General features: G+C 42.0%; 3 protein-coding genes across 12 annotated transcripts in view; 1 reads left to right on the forward strand and 2 right to left on the reverse strand.

Moving 5' to 3' along the window:
- Positions 1–317, reverse strand: part of LOC144581062 (uncharacterized) — a 133,913-nt gene extending 133,596 nt beyond the window's left edge. Inside the window, 2 exon segments of the mRNA XM_078363048.1 lie at positions 1–160; positions 246–317. Coding sequence (XP_078219174.1) covers positions 1–160; positions 246–317 — 232 coding nt within the window.
- LOC144576551 (uncharacterized) lies at positions 160–18,858 on the reverse strand. The gene is made up of 21 exons (XM_078363049.1): positions 18,699–18,858; positions 18,432–18,499; positions 16,074–16,160; positions 11,722–11,824; positions 9,279–9,419; positions 8,940–9,032; positions 8,122–8,262; positions 7,052–7,111; positions 6,577–6,717; positions 6,202–6,342; positions 5,819–5,959; positions 4,660–4,800; positions 4,276–4,410; positions 3,882–3,947; positions 3,495–3,635; positions 3,107–3,247; positions 2,327–2,461; positions 1,932–2,072; positions 1,541–1,681; positions 1,157–1,297; positions 160–907 (listed from the first exon to the last, which is right to left on the reverse strand). Exons 1-21 carry the CDS (start codon positions 18,766–18,768, stop codon positions 690–692), a joined length of 2,586 nt encoding a protein of 861 aa, XP_078219175.1. The 5' UTR covers positions 18,769–18,858; the 3' UTR covers positions 160–689.
- The window catches only part of LOC144576489 (uncharacterized), a 26,722-nt gene continuing 26,279 nt past the window's right edge, over positions 18,630–19,072 (forward strand). For all 10 annotated transcript variants that reach the window (XM_078363456.1, XM_078363446.1, XM_078363454.1 and 7 more), the window contains exon 1: positions 18,630–18,885. The gene's annotated coding sequence lies outside the window, so the exon portion shown is untranslated. The remainder of the gene's footprint in view (positions 18,886–19,072) is intronic.

The raw sequence follows: 19,072 nt of genomic DNA on the forward strand, positions 1-19,072 counted from the left end.
CTGTGGTTCTCGTGGATGACACTCCAGCCGCTGCCACATTACCAAGACCTAGTGGAGCAGCTGACAAGACGTTGTCAGGTAGTAGTTGGCCGTTATTTATCTTCGCTTCACGGACATTGTGAGTGACTGCAGCATCTGAAAACCAACAGAAATGGCTGGGCTGTGAGGTAAGTGCATTATGTCAACCACAGCATACCCCTCTGATGCTCAGTATCCAGAAAATTATCTCATAAAGAAGGACATACCAAGTAGCAGTCTGAGAACCTTAAGATTAAGGCCAGGAAAGATAGTACAACAAAATTACATTCTTCCCTCATGACACTATGCACGCATAATGAAACCTAGTAGGATAGTAAACCAATTGCATACGGGTACACTGATCCCTGTTGCTCATGGATGACACAACAGCTGCTGGCATATTAATAAGTGCTGGGGGACTAGCTGGGAAGATTTTATCAGGTACTGCTTGGGCATTTTTAATCTTCTTCTCACAGACATTGTGAGTGATCGTAGCATTTGGAAATGAAAAGAAGGGGTTCAGTGTTGAGGTATGTGCATTATGTTAACCCCACAGGTATATCCTCCTAATGCTCACTTCCTAGAAAACTATTTCATAAAGCCAGAGAGGATATGCCAGACGGCAATCTGAGAACACTCAAATGCAGCTCACGAAAGACAATACAACAAAATCACCTTCTCCCATTCAGGACACTAAGCATGCCTATGAAAACCAAGTAGGATAGTCCAAATGAATAAGCAAACATACACTGATCCCTGGTGCTCATGGCTGGGAGACCAGCTGTTGCCAAATAAGGAAGTCCTTGGAGAACAGATGACAAGACTTTATTAAGTGTTGGTTGGTTATTTTCCATCTTCTCTTTGCGGACATTTTGAGTGATGGTAGCATCTGAAAACCAAATGAAGAGGTTGAGCTGTAAGGTAAGTACATTATTTCAACCCCAGAGTTATATCCCTCTGATCCTCAGTTTCTAGGAAATTATCAAAGAAACCAGGGTAGGATATGCCACGTGGCTCTCTGATAACCCTCAAATTGATGCTAGGAAACTATATCCAACAAAATTAACTTGTAGCATTCATCAAACAATGCCTCCTTAGGGAATCCCAGTAGGACGGTCCAACTAAGAAGCAGACATACATAGATCTCTGGTCTTCGTGGATGAAATTCCAGCTGCTGCCAAATTACCAAGCCCTGGTGGAGCAGTTGACAATATGCTATCAGGTGCTAGTTGGATATTATTTATCTTTGCTTCATAGACGTTGTGAGTGATCGCAGCATCTGGAAACCAAATGAAGTGGTTGAGCTGTGTGTTTCATGCATTATGTCAACCGCACAGGCATACGCCTCTGATATTCAGTATCGAGGAAATTAACTCATAAAGAAGGACATACCAAGGAGCAGTCTGAGAACCGTAAAGTTGAGGCCAGTAAAGATAGTACAAAAACACTGTATTCTTCCCTCATGACACTGCACATGCATATAGAAATCAAGTAGGACAGTACGCCAAGTGAGCTAACTTACAATGATCCCTGGTACTCATGGACGAAACACCCGCTGCTGCCATATTAATATGTGCTGGTGGAATTGCTGAGAAAACATTATTGGGTGGTGTTTGTGCATTTTTAATCTTCTCCTCATGGACATTGTGAGTGATGGTAGAATCTGGAAATGAAATCAGGAGTTTTGGTTTTGAGTTATGTGTACTAGGTCAACTCTACAGTCATATCCCACTGATACTCAGTTTGTAGAAAACGATTTCATAAAGCTGAAGAGGATATGCCAGATGGCTATCTGAGAACATTCAAATGCAGCTCACAGAATATAATACAACAAAATCACCTTCTCCCGTTCAGGACACTAGGCATCCCTATGAAAACCAAGTAGGATAGTCCAAATGAATAAGCAAACATACACTGATCCCTGGTGCTCATGGCTGGGAGACCAGCTGTTGCCAAATAAGGAAGACCTTGGAGAACAGTTGACAAGACGTTATTAGGTGTTGGTTGGTTATTTTCCATCTTCTCTTTGCGGACATTTTGAGTGATGGTAGCATCTGAAAACCAAATGAAGAGGTTGAGCTGTAAGGTAAGTATATTATGTCAACCCCAGTGGTATATCCGTCTGATCCTCAGTTTCTAGGAAATTATCAAAGACAGCAGGGTTGGATATGCCCTGTGACTATCTGATACCCCTCAAATTGATGCTAGGAAAGTGTATACAATAAAATTAACTTGTAGCATTCATGGATCTATGCCTCCTTAGGGAAATCAAGTAGGACGGTAAGACAAACAGCAGACCTACACAGACCTGTGTTCCACGTGGATGAAATTCCAGCTGCTGCCATATTACCAAGACCTGGTGGAGCAGCTGACAAGACGTTGTCAGGTGCTAGTTGGCTGTTATTTATCTTCGCTTCACGGACATTGTGAGTGACTGCAGCATCTGGAAACCAACAAAAAAGGCTGGGCTGTGAGGTAAGTGCATTATGTCAACCACAGCATACCCTCTGATGCTCAGTATCCAGGAAATTATCTCATAAAGAAGTGGGACATACCAAGTAGCACTCTGAGAAACTTAAGATTCAGGCCAGGAAAGATAGTACAACAAAACTACATTCTTCCCTCATGACACTATGCACGCATATGGAAACCTAGTAGGATACTAAACCAATTGCTCAAAGGTACACTGATCCCTGTTGCTCAAGGATGACACAACAGTTGCTGCCATATTAATAAGTGCTGGGGAACTAGCTGGGAAGCTAGCTGGGAAGCTTTTATCGGGTACTGCTTGGGCATTTTTAATCTTCTTCTCACAAACATTGTGAAAGATCATACCATCTGGAAATTAAATAAAGGGGTTCAGTTTTGAGTTATGTGCATTATGTTAACCCCACAGGTATATTTTCCTGATGCTCACTTTCTAGAAAACTATTTCAGGAAGCCAGAGAGGATATGCCAGGTGGCGATCTGAGAACACTCAAATGCAGCTCACGAAAGACAATACAACAAAATCACCTTCTCCCATTCAGGACACTAGGCATGCCTATGAAAACCAGGCAGGATAGTCCAAATGAATAAGCAAACATACACTGATCCCTGGTGCTCATTGCAGGGGGACCAGCTGTTGCCAAATAAGGAGGTCCTTGGAGAACAGTTGACAAGGCGTTATTAAGTGTTGGTTGGTTATTTTCCATCTTCTCTTTGCAGACATTTTGAATGATGGTAGCATCTGAAAACCAAATACAGAGGCTGAGCTGTGACGGAAGTGCAGTGTGTCAACCCCAGAGGTATATCCCTCTGATCCTCACTTTCTAGGAAATTATAAAAGAATCCAGGGGTTGATATGTCACGTAGCCGTGATACCCCTCAAATTGATGCTAGGAAACTATATCCAAGAAAATTAACTTGTAGCATTCATCAAACAATGCCTCCTTAGGGAAACCAAGTAGGACAGTACAACTAAGAAGCAGACATACACAGATCTCCGGTCCTCGTAGATGAAAGTCCAGCTGCTGCCATATTAGCAAGACCTGGTGGAGCAGTTGACAAGAGGTTATCAGGTGCTGATTGGCCGTTATTTATCTTCTCTTCAAGGATTGCATGAGTGACTGCAGCATCTGGAAACCAAATGAAGTGGTTGAGCTGTGTGTTTCATGCATTATGTCAACCGCACAGGCATACCGCTCGGATGCTCGGTATCGAGGAAATTATCTCATAAAGAAAAAAGACATACCAAGTAGCAGTCTGAGAACCGTAAAGTTGAGGCCAGTAAAGATAGTACAACAACACTGTATTCTTCCCTCATGGCACTACGCATGCATATAGAAACCAAGTAGGACAGTACGCCAAGTGAGCTAACTTACACTGATTCCTGGTACTCATAGAAGAAACACCCGCTGCTGCCATATTAACACGTGCTGGTGGAATACCTGAGAAGACATTATTGGGTGCCGTTTGGGCATTTTTAATCTCCTCATGGACATTGTGAGTGATGGTAGAATCTGGAAATGAAATCAGGAGGTTTAGTTTTGAGTTATGTGTACTATGTCAACTCTACAGGCATATCCTCCTGATACTCAGTTTCTAGAAAACTATTTCATAAAGCTTAAGAGGATATGCTAGATGGTGATCTGAGAACATTCAAATGCAGCTCATGAATGAGAACACAACAAAATCACCTTCTCCCATTCAGGACACTAGGCATGCCTATGAAAACGAAGTAGGATAGTATAAATTAATAAGCAAACATACACTGACCCCTGGTGCTCATGGCTGGGAGACCTGCTGTTGCCAAATAAAGATGTTCTGGTAGAACAGTTGATAAGACGTTATTAGGTGTTGGTTGTGTATTTCTCATCTTCTCTTTGTGGACATTTTGAGTGACAGTAGCACCTGAAAACCAAATGAAGAGGTTGAGCTGTGAGGTAAGTACATTATTCAACCCCAGAGGTATATCCCTCTGATCCTCACTTTCTAGGAAATTATCAAAGAATCCAGGGGTGAATATGCCAAGTGAAACATCTGATACCCCTCAAATTGAGGCTAGGAAAGTACATACAACAAAATTAACTTGTAGCATTCATCAAACTATGCCTCCTTAGGGAAACCAAGTAGGACAGTACAACTAAGAAGCAGACATACACAGACCTGTGGTCCTCGTGGATGAAATTCCAGCTGCCGCCATATTACCAAGACCTGCTGGAGCAGCTGACGAGACGTTGTGAGGTGCTAGTTGGCCATTATTTACCTTTGCTTCAGGGATATTGTGAGTGACTGCAGCATCTGGAAACCGAATGAAGTGGTTGAGCTGTGAGGTAAGTGCTTATCTCACTGCCACATGTATGTTTTTCTGACAAAGAGATTTAAGCAATTGTTCCATCACACAAGAGGCTGTATCAGGTGGCGATCTGAGACCCTTCAAATTTAGGTCGGAAAAGATAATACAACCAAAGCACCTTTTTTCCTGCATGATACTGCATGTTTATGGAAACCAAGTAGGACAACGTAGTTAGTAAATGAACATGCAGAGATCCCTGGTACTCAGGGGTTGAATACCTGCTTCTGTGAAGTTCCTAAGCCCTGCTGTAATAGTTGACAAGAATTCATGAGGTGTTGTTTTGTCACTTTTTATCTTTTCTTCACAGACATTTTGAGCAATGGTAAAACCTGCAAACCACATGAAGAGTTTCAGCTGTGAGCTAAGTGCATTATATCAGCCCTATAGGTCTATCTCTCTGACGCTCAGTTTCTAGGAAATTATCTAATAAAGCAGGGGAGGATATGCCAGGTGGCCCTGTGAGAACCCTCCAATTGATCCCAAGAAAGTATATGCTATAAAACCACCTTCTACCTTTCATGAAATATGCAATCATATGGAAACCAGTGATGACACTACAACTAATTAAGAGACATACACAGATCCCTGGTACTCATGCATGGAAGAGCAGCTGCGACCATAAGACCAAGCAGTGGTGGAACAGGTGACATGAGATTACCAGTTTGGGATGGGCCATTTTCCATCTTCTCTTCATGTACATTGTGAGAGATGGTACCATCTGGAAACCAAAGGAAGATTTTGAGCTTGAAGTAAGTGAATTACGTCAATGCCACCGGTATATCCCACTGATGATCAGTTTCTAGGAAATTATCCCATAAAGCAAAAGAACACATCAAATGATGATCTGCGGCTCCTCAAATTGAGGCCAAGGAAGACAATTCACAAAACAACCTTCTTCCCTTCATGGCACTATGCCTGCATATGGAAACCAAGGAGGACAGTACAAGTAAAAAATGAACATACACAGATCCCTGGTACTCATTGCTGGAATACCAGCTCCTGCCATATTATTAAACCATGCTAGAATATTTGGCCAGACGTTATCCTGTTGTGGTTGGTCATTTTCCATCCTCTGTTCATGGACATTGTGACTGACGGTGGCATCTGGAAAACAAATGAAGAGGTCAAGATAGGAGTAGGTGCATTATGCCGCCCCCACAGGTATATCCCTCTGATGTTCAGCTCCTGAGAAATTTTTGCACAAATCAAGATGACAAGAGCGGCATCTGGGACCCCTCAAACTGATATCAAGAAAGATAATACAACAAGATCTCCATCTCCGCTTCCTGACAATATACATGCATATGGAAACAAAGTAGGAAAATCCAACTAAAAAGTGAACATACACAGACCATCAGTACTCGTGGCTGGAATAGCAGCTCCTGCCACATTAGTAAGTCCTATTGGAGCAGTTGATGAGATGTGGCCATGTTGGGGTTCGCCCTTTTCCATCTTCTCCTTAAGGACATTATAAATTTCGGTAGCATCTAGAAACCAAATGAAGAGCTGTGAGTAAGTGTATTATGGTAACTCCACAGGTATATCTGTGCTCAGTTTCTAGGAAATTATCTCATAAACCAGAGGATATACCAGGTTGCCATCTGAGACCCCTGAAATGGAGGCCTGGAAACATAGTATAACACAACCACCTCCTACCTGTTTTGACACTATACATGCATATGGAAACCAAGTAGGACAGTAACACTAACAAACAAACTTACCCAAATCCCTGGTACTCATGGATGAAATACCAGCGCCTGCCATATTAATAAGTCCTGGCTGAAGTGTCAACAACACGTTGTCAGGTGCTGGTAGGACATATTCCATCTTCTGTTCATGGACGCTGTGAGTGATGGTAGCGTCTGGAAATCAAAGGAAGAGGTTGAGCTGTGAGGTAAGTGCATTAGGCCAAACCATAAGTATATCCCTCTGATGCTCACTTTCCATGAAATTATTTCATAAAGCAGGAGGATATATAAGGTGGTGTATATATCTGGGGCCCCTCAGATTTAGTTCAGAAAATATAATACAACAAAACCACCTGCTTCCCTTCAGAAGGCACTACGCATGCATATGAAAAGCAAGTAGGACAGTACAACTTATAAGCGGACATATAGCGATCTCTGGGACTCATGGCCGGAATAGCAGTTGCTACCATATTACAAAGCCCTGTGGAATCAGTTGACAATACGTTACCAGGTTGGGGCTGGCCATTTTTCCTTCTCTCTTCATTGATATTGTGAGTGACGGTAGCATCTGGAAACCAAATGAAGAGTTCAAGCTCTGAGGAAAGTGCATTATGTCAACCCCACAGGTATATCCCTCTGGTGGTCAGTTTCTATGAAATTAACCCATAAAGCAGGACATATCAGGTGGAAAATGAGACGCCAGAAAATCAGACCAGAAACAATAATAAAACAAAACGACTGTCTTCCCTGCATGTCACTGCATGCATACGGAAACCCAGTAGGACAGTATAACTACTAAACAAACATATGCTGATCCCCAGTACTCAGGGGTGGAATACCAGCCCCTGTGAAATTTATAAGCCCTTCTATAACGGTTGACAGGGATCTATCAGGTGCCATTTGTTCCTTTTTTATCTTCTCTTCATAGACATTCTGAGTAACAGTTGAATCTGGAAACCAAAGGAAAAGGTTGAGCTGTGATGTAAATGCATTATGTCAGTCCCACAGGTGTATCCCTCTGATGCTGAGTTTCTACGAAATTATCTAAGAAACAGGGTAGGATATGGCTGGGCACGGTGGCTCACGTCTGTAATCCCAGCACTTTGGAAGGCTGAGGCGGGTGGATCTCGAGGTCAGAGACCAAGACCATCCTGGCCGACACGGTGAAACCCTGTCTCTACTAAAAATACAAATATTAGCTGGGCGTGGTGGTGTATGCCTGTTATCCCAGCTACTCAGGAGGCTGAGGCAGGAGAATCACTTGAACCCGGGAGGTGGAGATTGCAGCGACCGAGATAGCATCACTGCGCTCCAGCCTGGGTGAGAAAGTGAGAATCAGTTTTGAAAGAAAAAAGAAAAAAGAGAGAGAGAGAGAAAGAAAAAAAGAGAGATAAAGGGAGGAAGGAAGGAAGGGAGGGAGGGAGGGAGGAAGGACGGATGGAAGGATGATATGCGGCCATCTGAGACCCCTCAAATTGAGAGTAGGAAAGAAAATACAACAAAACCGACTTCTACCATTCATGAACATATGCATGTTAGGGAAACCAACTATTCAGTACTACTAATTAAAAGACATACACAGATCCCTGATACTCATGGATGGAATACCAGCTGCAGTCATATGACCAAGGCATAGTGGAACAGTTGACAAGACTTTATCAGTTTGGGGTTGGCCATTTTCCATCTTCTGTTCATGGACATTTTGAGTGACAGTAGCATCTGAAAACCAAACAAAGAGGTTGAGCTGTGAGGTAAGTGCATTATGACAACCTCACTGGTATATCCCTCTGATCTTTCTAGGAAATTATCTGATAAAGCAGGAGCAGACATCATATGATTCGAGTTCCATCAAATTGAGGTCGGGAAAGATAATTCCCCAAAACCACCTTCTTCTCTTCATCATATTGCGCATGCATATGGAATCGTAGTAGGATACTACATCTAATAAACAAACATACACACATCTCTGGTACTCATCACTAGAATACCAGCTCCTGTCATATAAATCTGCTGTGACCGAGCATTTGACAAGACACTATCTGGTTGCAGTTGACCATTTTCCATCCTTTCTTCACGGATATTGTGATTGACGGTAGTATGTGGAAACCAAGTGAAGAGGTTGAGCTCTGAAGTAAGTGCATTATGTCAACCCCACAGGAATATCCCTCTGATGCTCAGTTTCTAGAAAATTATCTAAAAAATCAGGAGAGAATATGCCAGGTGGCCATGTGATATCCCCCAAATGGAGGCTAGGAAAGAATATGAAACAAAACCACCTTCTACCGTTCATGAAAATATGCCTGCTTATGGAAATCAGGTAGGATCGTACAATAAAGAAGCAGAGATACACAGATCTCTGGTCCTCGTGGATGAAATTCTAGGGGCTGCCAAATTACCAAGACCTGGTGGAGCAGTTGAAAAGACGGTATGAGGTGCTGGTTGGCCGTTATTCATCTTCTCTTCATGGATGTTGTGAGTCACCGCAGCATCTGGAAACCAAATGAAGTGGTTGAGCTGTGTGTTATGTGCATTACGTCAACTGCACAGGCATACCCCTCGGATGCTCAGTATCTAGGAAATTATCTCATAAAGGAGGAGGACATACCAGTTAGCAATTTCAGAACCCTAAAATTGAGGCCAGAAAAGATAATACAACCAAATTACCATCTTCCCTCATGACGCCATGAATGTATACGGAAACCAAATAGGACAGTACAACAAGTGAACAAACTTACACTGATCACCGAAACCCAGGGATGAAATACCAGCTGCTGTAATATTAATAAGCGCTGATGGAACAGTTGGAAAGACATTATCGGGTGTTGGTTGGCCATTTTTAACCTTTTCTTCACAGACATTGTGAGTGATGCTAGCATCTGGAAACCAAATGAAGAGGCTCAGTTGCAAGATAGGTGTGTTTTGTCCCATCATCCCGGTGAGACAGCTATGTATCAATCAGTTTCTATGCAATTATTCATTTCACGAAACAGAAGGACTTACCACATTGAAACACATATCAGGTCAGATTACACAATAAAACTACGTATGTATCTCTTGGCATAACGATGGTATGTAGTAAGTACGACAGTAGAATAAACATTCACAGATTTCTTGCACTCATCATTTTGCATCATCTTGCTGCCCTTTGCAATTCTCATTTGATATCGCTTTTATAGTTCACCTATACATGCCATGCTGTGCGCAGCAGGAAAGCCAGACTAAGTGAGGCCTTGTTGACTTGCCTCCTTTCTACATCATATAATCTGAGAAAATAGAGGTGGCTATTGGAGTTGAACACTCTTATCTCCACTCCATTGTCACACATCTCTAGTTTTTACGTGATTCTACAGATCCTCCCCTTTTGTCTGGAAAAGTAACATTCTTTTTACTCCAGGTCTGTCACCTCTTTCATTTATTCATTGTCTGTGGCAGGCGGCATGCCAGGAGCTGGGGATCAGCAGTAAAGAGGACGGAGAGCAACGGTCCCTGCCTTTGTGGGACTCATATCCCCATGGGGCAGTCGGACAGGACATACACAATGAGCAAATGAAACAAGTAGCATTGGGCTGGTGTCGGGGAAGTAGTCCACATGCCTGAGGGAGACAGCAGCAGAGGGAGCCTCAGGGGCTCTGGCTCCTTGGGCAGAGCAATCTGAAGAAGTGCCATTGGACAGGGCTTGGAGGAAAAAGCAGAGCCTTCTGTGCAGAGGCAGAGGGAGAGTTCCAGACTGCGGTGAGGCCAAGGGTAGGGGCTGGAGTGGGAATGGACTGGGCACTACAGGGTGTTAGACAGAGGCAAAGAGAGCCAGGAGAAAATGGATGGGACCCTTGTTAGGAGAGGGACAGTTGAGGATGGGATTTTAGGAGGGAAATGGCATGCTGACCTAATTTTCTAGCCACAGGGTTAGAGAGTATGCTACAGATGAGGGAAGATTAGAAAGAGAGCTAAGAAGATGTTGTACTACCTTGGTCAGCGATCACGGCAGTGTGCACTGGAGTGATAGCGGGAAATGGTGGGATGCAGAGTTTATACTGGGCATTGACTGCTGAACTTCATAAGAGATTGGAAATGAGAGAATAATAAAAGAATCATAAGAGAAATCATAAGTGACTTTAAGTATTTTGGGGTGCCCTACTAAGTAAAAGTATACCGGGGATGTGCAGGAGGGGTTAGGCAACCGACTATGGGAGCGGAATGCTGCCAACTCTTCCTGATTCTGGTTCAGTGACCTTATGTCGACAGCTTGAACTAGGCCATGGTGGGATTATTTGTACCGTGGACAGCTGAAAACTCTAAAACCAGGACTTCTGAAACCCCCATACCTGTGAACAGCTGCTTGTTACACCTTTGTGGATGTTTCACCTAATGGACAGTGTCTTTAACTGAAACAGTGAAGGCTGTGAGTAAAGTATTTTTGGAGAGAGGGAGGTCAGAAATTTGAACTTGCAGAGCTGGTTGAAATGTAGATGCCTATTAGACACCCTATAGAGATACTACACGTGTAGTTGTTTATGAGTTTGGATTTCAGGAGCAAGTCGTAGCCTAGAAGTTTAATGGTGACAGTTCTTGTAGTGTGAATCATTTAAAATTCTAAGACAGCATGACATCACATATGGAGATAGGATATTGAAGAGAAGAGAGGCTAGGATCAAGTTTTGGTGCCCTGAAATATTTAGAGGTAGGAAGCAAGAGGAGAAAAACAAAAAAGGAGAAGGAAAACGAGCCCTTAGTAACAGAGTAAGAAATCCAGGTGTCTGGGGACCCAAGAAGTTTTCCGTGCAGGAGGGCGTAAACAACTGTGTCACATGCTGCTGAGGAATTGATGTCAAAGTGCAGCAAACATGGCGACCTTGATGGCACTATTTTCATTGGAGTAGACTAAGAAGAAGCCATACTGCACTGGGTTAGAGAGGAGTGTGTGGTCAGGCGGAAAGTGAGCAGACCTGTCCTCTTGTTGTGCCCACCACCTCCTTCTGCCTCAGGAACCTGCTTTATTCATCTCACGATTGCAGCAACTGCAAATTGTTGCACCTAATTAGAACCTTGCACTTCCACTTCCAAATGTGCTCATATCTGTTCATCCTTCAAGGACAAGGCCACAAATGTCCTTTGACACGATTGAAGCCCAAAGATTGCATTCCCCCTCAGCTTCCTGTTGGTGTAACCACCGGGACGTACCCTGCCTTGTCGTAGAATAATAGCGTCTCTTGGATTTTCTGGAACGTCTCCTTTTCCTTCGATGCCTTCTTGCAGCCTGATTTACTTTGTCCCTCCTCATTTGCTGAAAAACATCAGTGAACATATTCCATTAAAGACAAATACAACCATTGCAAAGTCACAGTCTTCATATGCATACACAGCCATGCATTTATATCATTAAGTTTTAGCCAAAGGTCAAAGATTCATCATCACACACGATGCTCGCAGAAAAGGCAAGCCAACTCTAATGTAGTTTCAGTGAAACAAGCGAAGGCAAAATACAAGGTGTTATGCAAAGTCAAACATGGTACGGTCATGATTAATCAGAGTGCTTGGGGAATGAGTGGCTTTCATCAACCAAGACAAGAAACATGCTTATCTCTCTAATGTAGTACACATAATTGTCTCTCAGCCCTTGTTAGGGGACAAAAAAAAGCAAATACCGTTTTTATTTTTTAGTTGTTGAAAGTTACTTATTAACAAATACTGATTAATACTATATTAGATAATATATGTAGACAGTGAAAGGTAGCATCGATTGAAAAGGTAAATTTTCCCACCTCCAACCTTATGGAGACTCAAATATGTTCATTTTGGAGCCAGGCAGGGGCAGGAGGTGCTTTGAAATATTGGTGGTAAATAAAACATGAAATTGAAGGATATACTAGGTTAACTAAAAGGTCCTGCCATCAAAAGATAACCCGAGAATATGGTCCTGCCTACTTAAAAAGTACTATTTGGCACTATTTCTACTGAAACTATATAAAAAAATTGAAAAGGAGGGACTCCTACTACATTTTAGGAGACCAGCATCATCCGGATACCAAAATCTGGCAGCGATACAGCAACAACAAACACTTCAGGCTGGTGTTCCTGATGAGCAATGACGCAAATATCCTTAATAAAATACTGGCCAACTGAATCGAGCAGCACATCAAAAAACTTATCTACCATGAACAAGTTGGCTTCATTGCCAGGACTCAAGGTCAGTTCAGAATAGGTAAATCAATAAATGTAATTCATCACATAAATAGAACTAAAGGCAAAAACCACATGATTATCTCAATGGATGCAGAAAAGGCCTTTGATAAAATTCAACATCCCATTATATTAAAAGCTCTCGGGCCGGGCGCGGTGGCTCAAGCCTGTAATCCCAGCACTTTGTGAGGCCGAGGCGGGTGGATCACGAGGTTAAGAGATCGAGACCATCCTGCTCAACATGGTGAAACCCCGTCTCTACTAAAAATACAAAAAATTAGCTGGGCATGGTGGCGCGTGCCTGTAATCCCAGCTACTCGGGAGGCTGAGGCAGGAGAATTGCCTGAACCCAGGAGGCGGAGGTTGCGGTGAGCCGAGATTGCGCCATTGCACTCCAACCTGGGTACCAAGAGTGAAACTCCGTCTCAAAAAAAAAAAATAGCTCCCAAGAAACCAGGTATTGAATGCACACATCTCCAAACAGTAAGACCCATATATGACAAACTTACAGCCAATATCATATCGAATGGGAAAAAGCTGGAAGCATTCCTCTTGAAACTTGCACAAGACAAGGATGCCCTCCCTCACCAGTCCTGTCCAACATAGTATCAGACGTTCTGGCCAGGGCAATCAGGCAAGACAAAGAAAGAAAGGGTATTCAAATAGGGAAAGAGGACATGAAGTTATCTTTCTTTGCAGATGACATGGCCCCATATATAGAAAATACTATCATCTCAGTCCAAAAGTTTCTGAAGATGATAAGCAACTTCAGCAAACTCTCATGATATAAAATCCATGCGCAAAAATTGCTAGCATCCCTATATACCAAAAACAGGCAAGCAGAGAGCCAAATCATGAATGAACTCCCATTCACAATTGCTACAAAAAGAATAAAATACTTATGAATACAGCTAACAAGGGAAGTGAAGGACTTCCTCAGAGAGAACTTCAAACCACTGCTCAAAGAAATCCAAGAGGACACAAACAAATGGAAAAACACTCCATACTCACGAATAGGAAGAATGAATATCATGAAAATGGCCATACTGCCCAAAGTAATTGAGAGATTCAGTGCTATTCCCATTAAACTATCATGGACATTCTTCACAGAAGTAGAAGAAACTCTTTTAAATTTCATATGCATCCCCCCAAAAAAGCCACAATCGCCAAGACAATCCTAAGCAAAAGGGAGAAAGCTGGAGGCATCATGCTACCTAACTTCAAACTATACCGTGGGGCAACAGTAACCAAGACGACATGATACTGGTAGAGAAACAGATACATGGACCAATGGACCAGATTAGAGAACTTGGAAGTAAGATCACACAATGATAAACATCTGATCTTGACAAACCTGACAAAAATAAGCAATGGAGACAGGATTCCCTATTTAATTAATGATACTGGGAGAATTGGCTAGCCATATACAAAAATTGAAACTGGGCCCCTTCCTTACAACTTATACAAAAATTAACGGAAGATGGATTAAATACTTAAATGTAACATCCAAAACTATAAAAACCCTATAAGAAAATCAAGGCAATATTATTCAGGACATAAGTTCGGCCAAAGATTTCATGACAAAAATGCCAAAAGCCATGGCAACAAAATAAAATCTGACAAATGGTATCTAATGAAACTAAAAGCCTTCTGCAGAGCAAAATGAACAATGATCAGAGTGAACAGACAACCTACAGAATGGGAGAAAACTTCTGCAATCTGTCTATCTGACAAAGGTCTAATATCCAGAGTCTACAAGAAACTTAAACACATTTACAAAAGAAAACTAAACAACCCCATTAAAAAGTAGGCAAAGGACGTGAACAGACACTTCTCAAAAGAAGATATTCATGCGGCCAACAAACATATGAAGAAAAGCTCAACATCACTGATCATTAGAGAAATGCAAATCAAAGCCATAATAAGATACCATCGCACAGTAGTCAGAATGGCGATTATTAAAACGTCAAAAACTACAGATGCTGGCAAGGTTGCGGAGAAAAAGGAACACTTTTACACTGTTGGTGGGAATGTAAATTACTTCAACCATGTGGAAGACAGTGTGGTGATTCCCAAAAGATCTAGAGGCAGAAATATAACTTGATTCACCAATCAAGTTATACTGGGTATACACCCAAGGAAATAGAAATCATTCCATTATAAAGATATATGCACACGTATATTCATTGCAGCACTATTTACAATAGCAAAGACGTGGAATCAACCCAAATGGCCATCAATGATAGACTGGATCAAGAAAATGTAGTACACATATACCAGGGAACACTATGCAGCCATAAAAAGGAATGAGATCATGTCCTTTGTGGAAACATTGACGGAGCTGGAAGCCATTATCCTCAACAAACTAATGCAGAGAAAGAAAACCAAACAGTGCGTGTTCTCACTTTTAAGTGGGAGCTGAATGATGAGAACACACAGACACATCAGGTAGGGCAACACATGCTGGGTCTTTCTGGGGGAGGGCTGGGGGGAGAGAGTACATCAGGAAGAATAGCTAATGGATGCTGGGCTTAATACCAAGGTGATTGATTGACAGGTGCAGCAAACCACCGTGCCACACATTTACCTATGTAAGAAACCTCCATATCCTGCACATGTACCCCAGAACTTAAAATAATAGGTGAAGTAATAACGAATATGCTCCCGCATTAAATAGGAAAGAGTATCAGCATATATTTCAAGAAATACATATTATATATATATACCATGTAATATATAGAACGTATATAATATATAATTTTGATTTTAAAATTTTCCAAAGCATTCTCACATCCTATAAAAGAGGAGCTGAGAATGTGTGAAGACATTTTTACTGAACATTTACTACCCTCCAGGTACTTTTCTAAATGCTTTGCATGTATTAACTCAATCCTTGGCCAATCCCTATGAGTGAGGTGTGATTCTTATCTCTTTCCTTAAGAAAGCGAAAATAAAGGCACGGAAAATTAGGGAAGAGTCTAATTAATTGAGGAGTGGGAAAGAATACAGACTATGCATTCGAACCCTGGCTCTATGTCCTACCATGTGTCATGTAGGGCAAGCCATTTGACCGCTGTCAGCCTTGATTTCTCATTAAAGGCGAGATAGTAATACACATCTGCAGAACAATTATGAGCATTAAATGTGATAATTAAAAACATCAGCTCCTAGTCCAATGAATCTACTCTTGGACCAAAAAGTTCCCATTTTATGTTCACATGAGAATTCCTGTGTCATATTCTTATCTTTTAAATCAAGAGAATTAACACATATAGTTTATATTCATCTTTCCACTGAGAAAATACTTATACTAAGAATGTCACAATTAGGGCAGAAATAGAAAGTTATCTTACCTGGCCATCATTTGTAAGCACAGAGCCAACAGTGTGACGTTTTCCAGGTGGAGTTGGCTGACTCGTTTGAAGTGGAGAAACCGGCATCTGCAGATATGTCTGATAATTATCTCTGTGTGTTACTAGAACACTTTCATTTATACCTGGAACATAACTGGCACATAAATTGGCACTATACAGCTGAAATATATGATCCTCCTGAGAGCACATGATCACAGACTGTTTTAGCAATGGGTGCCTTGGTAGCAAACAGAGTTTAGAATCTCATATCTAGAATCTATATCATGTTCTGTGATCTATAAATCTCACTTTATCTAAGTGATGACTCACGCTACCATCACGACTTCCTGTAGGTTCACACCACTAGGTTAAACAAATCCCTTATGCCTCCAGCTTAGTTTGAGAGCAGACTGACCTTCCTTATGCCACCATCCCGACTAAAAGATCTATAATTCTAAATAGTAATACTTAAATATTTAGAATGCCAATTTTTGTAATTCCACAAGTTCATCTTTTCAGGCTTAAAGGAGAAGTATGTATTAATGAGCACATACACTTTCCTAGTTGTCCTACCTGCCCATCATTTGTAAAGTCATAGCCAACTGTATGAAGTTCTTCAGGTGGAGAAGGGTGTAGGCTACATGGCATTCTCTTACCTTCCAGGGAACGCTGAGTAGCGGGCCTAACCCTCTTTGGAAAATTTGATGAAATCTACAGATATTTTCCCCTGGAGAAGTACCCTTACACACAAAGTTGGTGTGCAAATTCAGAAGTGTGACGAGCCTAAGATCCGATTAGATTAGTGGACAGGTGACCGCACACAAAATCACCAAATTAGCGGTAAAGAGGGTTTATAAACTGCTGCCAATTATCCTGGATATTATCAGTTTTGTGATTTCCATATAAACAAGGAATTCTCTACCAAACTCACAGCAGTAAGCAGTGTGATATAGTATTTGTGTGTGCAATCTCTGGAATCTGACATACCTAGATTTTGTCACTTTTCCAACTGGTTAAACCTGAAAGAGCTACTTAAATGTGCACCCTAAGATTCTATTTCCGTAAAATGGGCATAAAACAGTACCTAACTCATGGTGCTCTTATAAGGATTATCAGAGATAAAGCACAAAGAAGATAGTGAATGTGCTGGTTGATACATACTTTGAAGCTTAAAAAAAATAAATTTGTGGGATTCAGTGAAAATGAGAAGTCTAAATATTAAAAAAAACAAACTACTCATGCAAAAAACACCTTCTTACAAACTAGATTTATATTTTCAAAATTAATAAAACCTGGTACAAAAAACTTGTCTGGTTTCAGCATACCAAATTTCCTTCTGGTTAACTGGTCGAAAATGACTACTACTTGGCAATATCATAAGCATTTCTATATGTTTAAGGTTTCAAATCCTCCTTTATGAAACAAACCATTTGTTATTCCTGAAGTTTTAAACTGATGTATTTCATACTAGCAAGCAGAAAGAGGGGAATGATGAAAATTAAAGAAAATCAGTGAAATAAAAATCAATGAAATAAAAAATTGGTTCACAGAATAGTTGAGAAAAAAAACCTAACTTATCTTTTAGCTTGACTGACCAAGAATAAAAGAAAGGACTACACAGATTACCAAAATCAAGAATGAAAAGGGTGTTATGAATACTGACCTTACAGAAATTAAAAGGGGCCAGGCGCGGTGGCTCACTCCCGTAATCCCAGCACTTTGGGGAGCCGAGACCAGCGGATCACCTGAGGTCAGGAGTTTGAGACCAGCCTGGACAACATGGTGAAACCCTGACTCTACTAAAACACAAAAAATTAGCCGGGCGATATGATGCCACCTGTAACCCCAGCTACCCAGGAGACCGAGACAGAAGAAGTGCTTGAACCAGAAATGTAGAAGTAGTTATGAGCCCAGATCGCGCCACCACCCTCCATCTTCAGCAAAAGAGTGAGACACCGTCTCACATGCACACACACACAAAGAAAGTGAGAAATTTAAAGACATACATTATGAACACCTTTATGCCAACAAATTAAACAACGCAGGTGAAACAGAGAAATTCCTAGAGAACAAATTACTGACTCAAAAGAAATAGAAATTTGCAATAGGACTATAGCATGGAAAGGTATTTAATTAGTAATTTTAAATCTCCCCACAAATGGAAGGCAAGCCGAGGTGGTTTCGCATGTAAATTCTATCAAACATTTAAGGAAGAAGTAATACCAATACTTAGCAAAGGATTTCAAAAGAATAAAAGAGGAAGGAACACTACTTCATTCTATGAGGCCAATATTACCCTGATATCAAAGCCAGACAAACATATTATAAGATGTTTTTGCCCGTCAGCTCCAAATTCACCCTTTGATTCCGCTGTGTGAGGTTCCGCGTTCCTCTGCCTATGTCCGCCGTACTGCCGATACCGAAGGCTGCGCGTAAAGAGGGTTAGAGTTAGCGAAGGGCGGGGACGCCACGCTTCCCGGTTCTTCCGGTTGGCGCCGGCGGTCTCGCAGTGCACGAGGCTTCACTTCGGGACTCTGGCCCCCCCAACAGGCTCCCAGTGTTCGGCTGGGGCGGGGCCCGCGGTGGCCGGCAGCTTCCCTGCCTTCTGCCTCCCTTGAGCCTTACCAGATTGGTGCTTCTGGTGGGACGCCTCCCAAGGAGCATCACTCACAGGCATCCGGGGCACACTTCCCATAACTCCCAGAGAGCAAGTTTCTAGAAAGTTCCAGCAGTGGGGAGGCGCCACAACTTCTCTGCCATTTTGGGAAGTGCAGCCGCAGCTCCTCCGGCAAGGTCAAGACTTCACGACCACGTAAGTGGGCAGTTTTTCCCTGGATGCTTTAATTTCTCCCCAGAAGGTGTCCTTTTTCCTAGGAAAGCTTCTTTTCTGGGGTGTTCTTTGTCCGGTGAGTGGTACGGCTTCGCTGTGTGGACACTACCATGGGCGCGTGTGTCAGCTGTCGGGGAGCCTTTTCCTTGGACACCCCGTCTCGGTTATG

Source organism: Callithrix jacchus, chromosome X (genome assembly GCF_049354715.1).
Source record: "Callithrix jacchus isolate 240 chromosome X, calJac240_pri, whole genome shotgun sequence".
NCBI classification, from domain to species: Eukaryota; Metazoa; Chordata; class Mammalia; order Primates; family Cebidae; genus Callithrix; species Callithrix jacchus.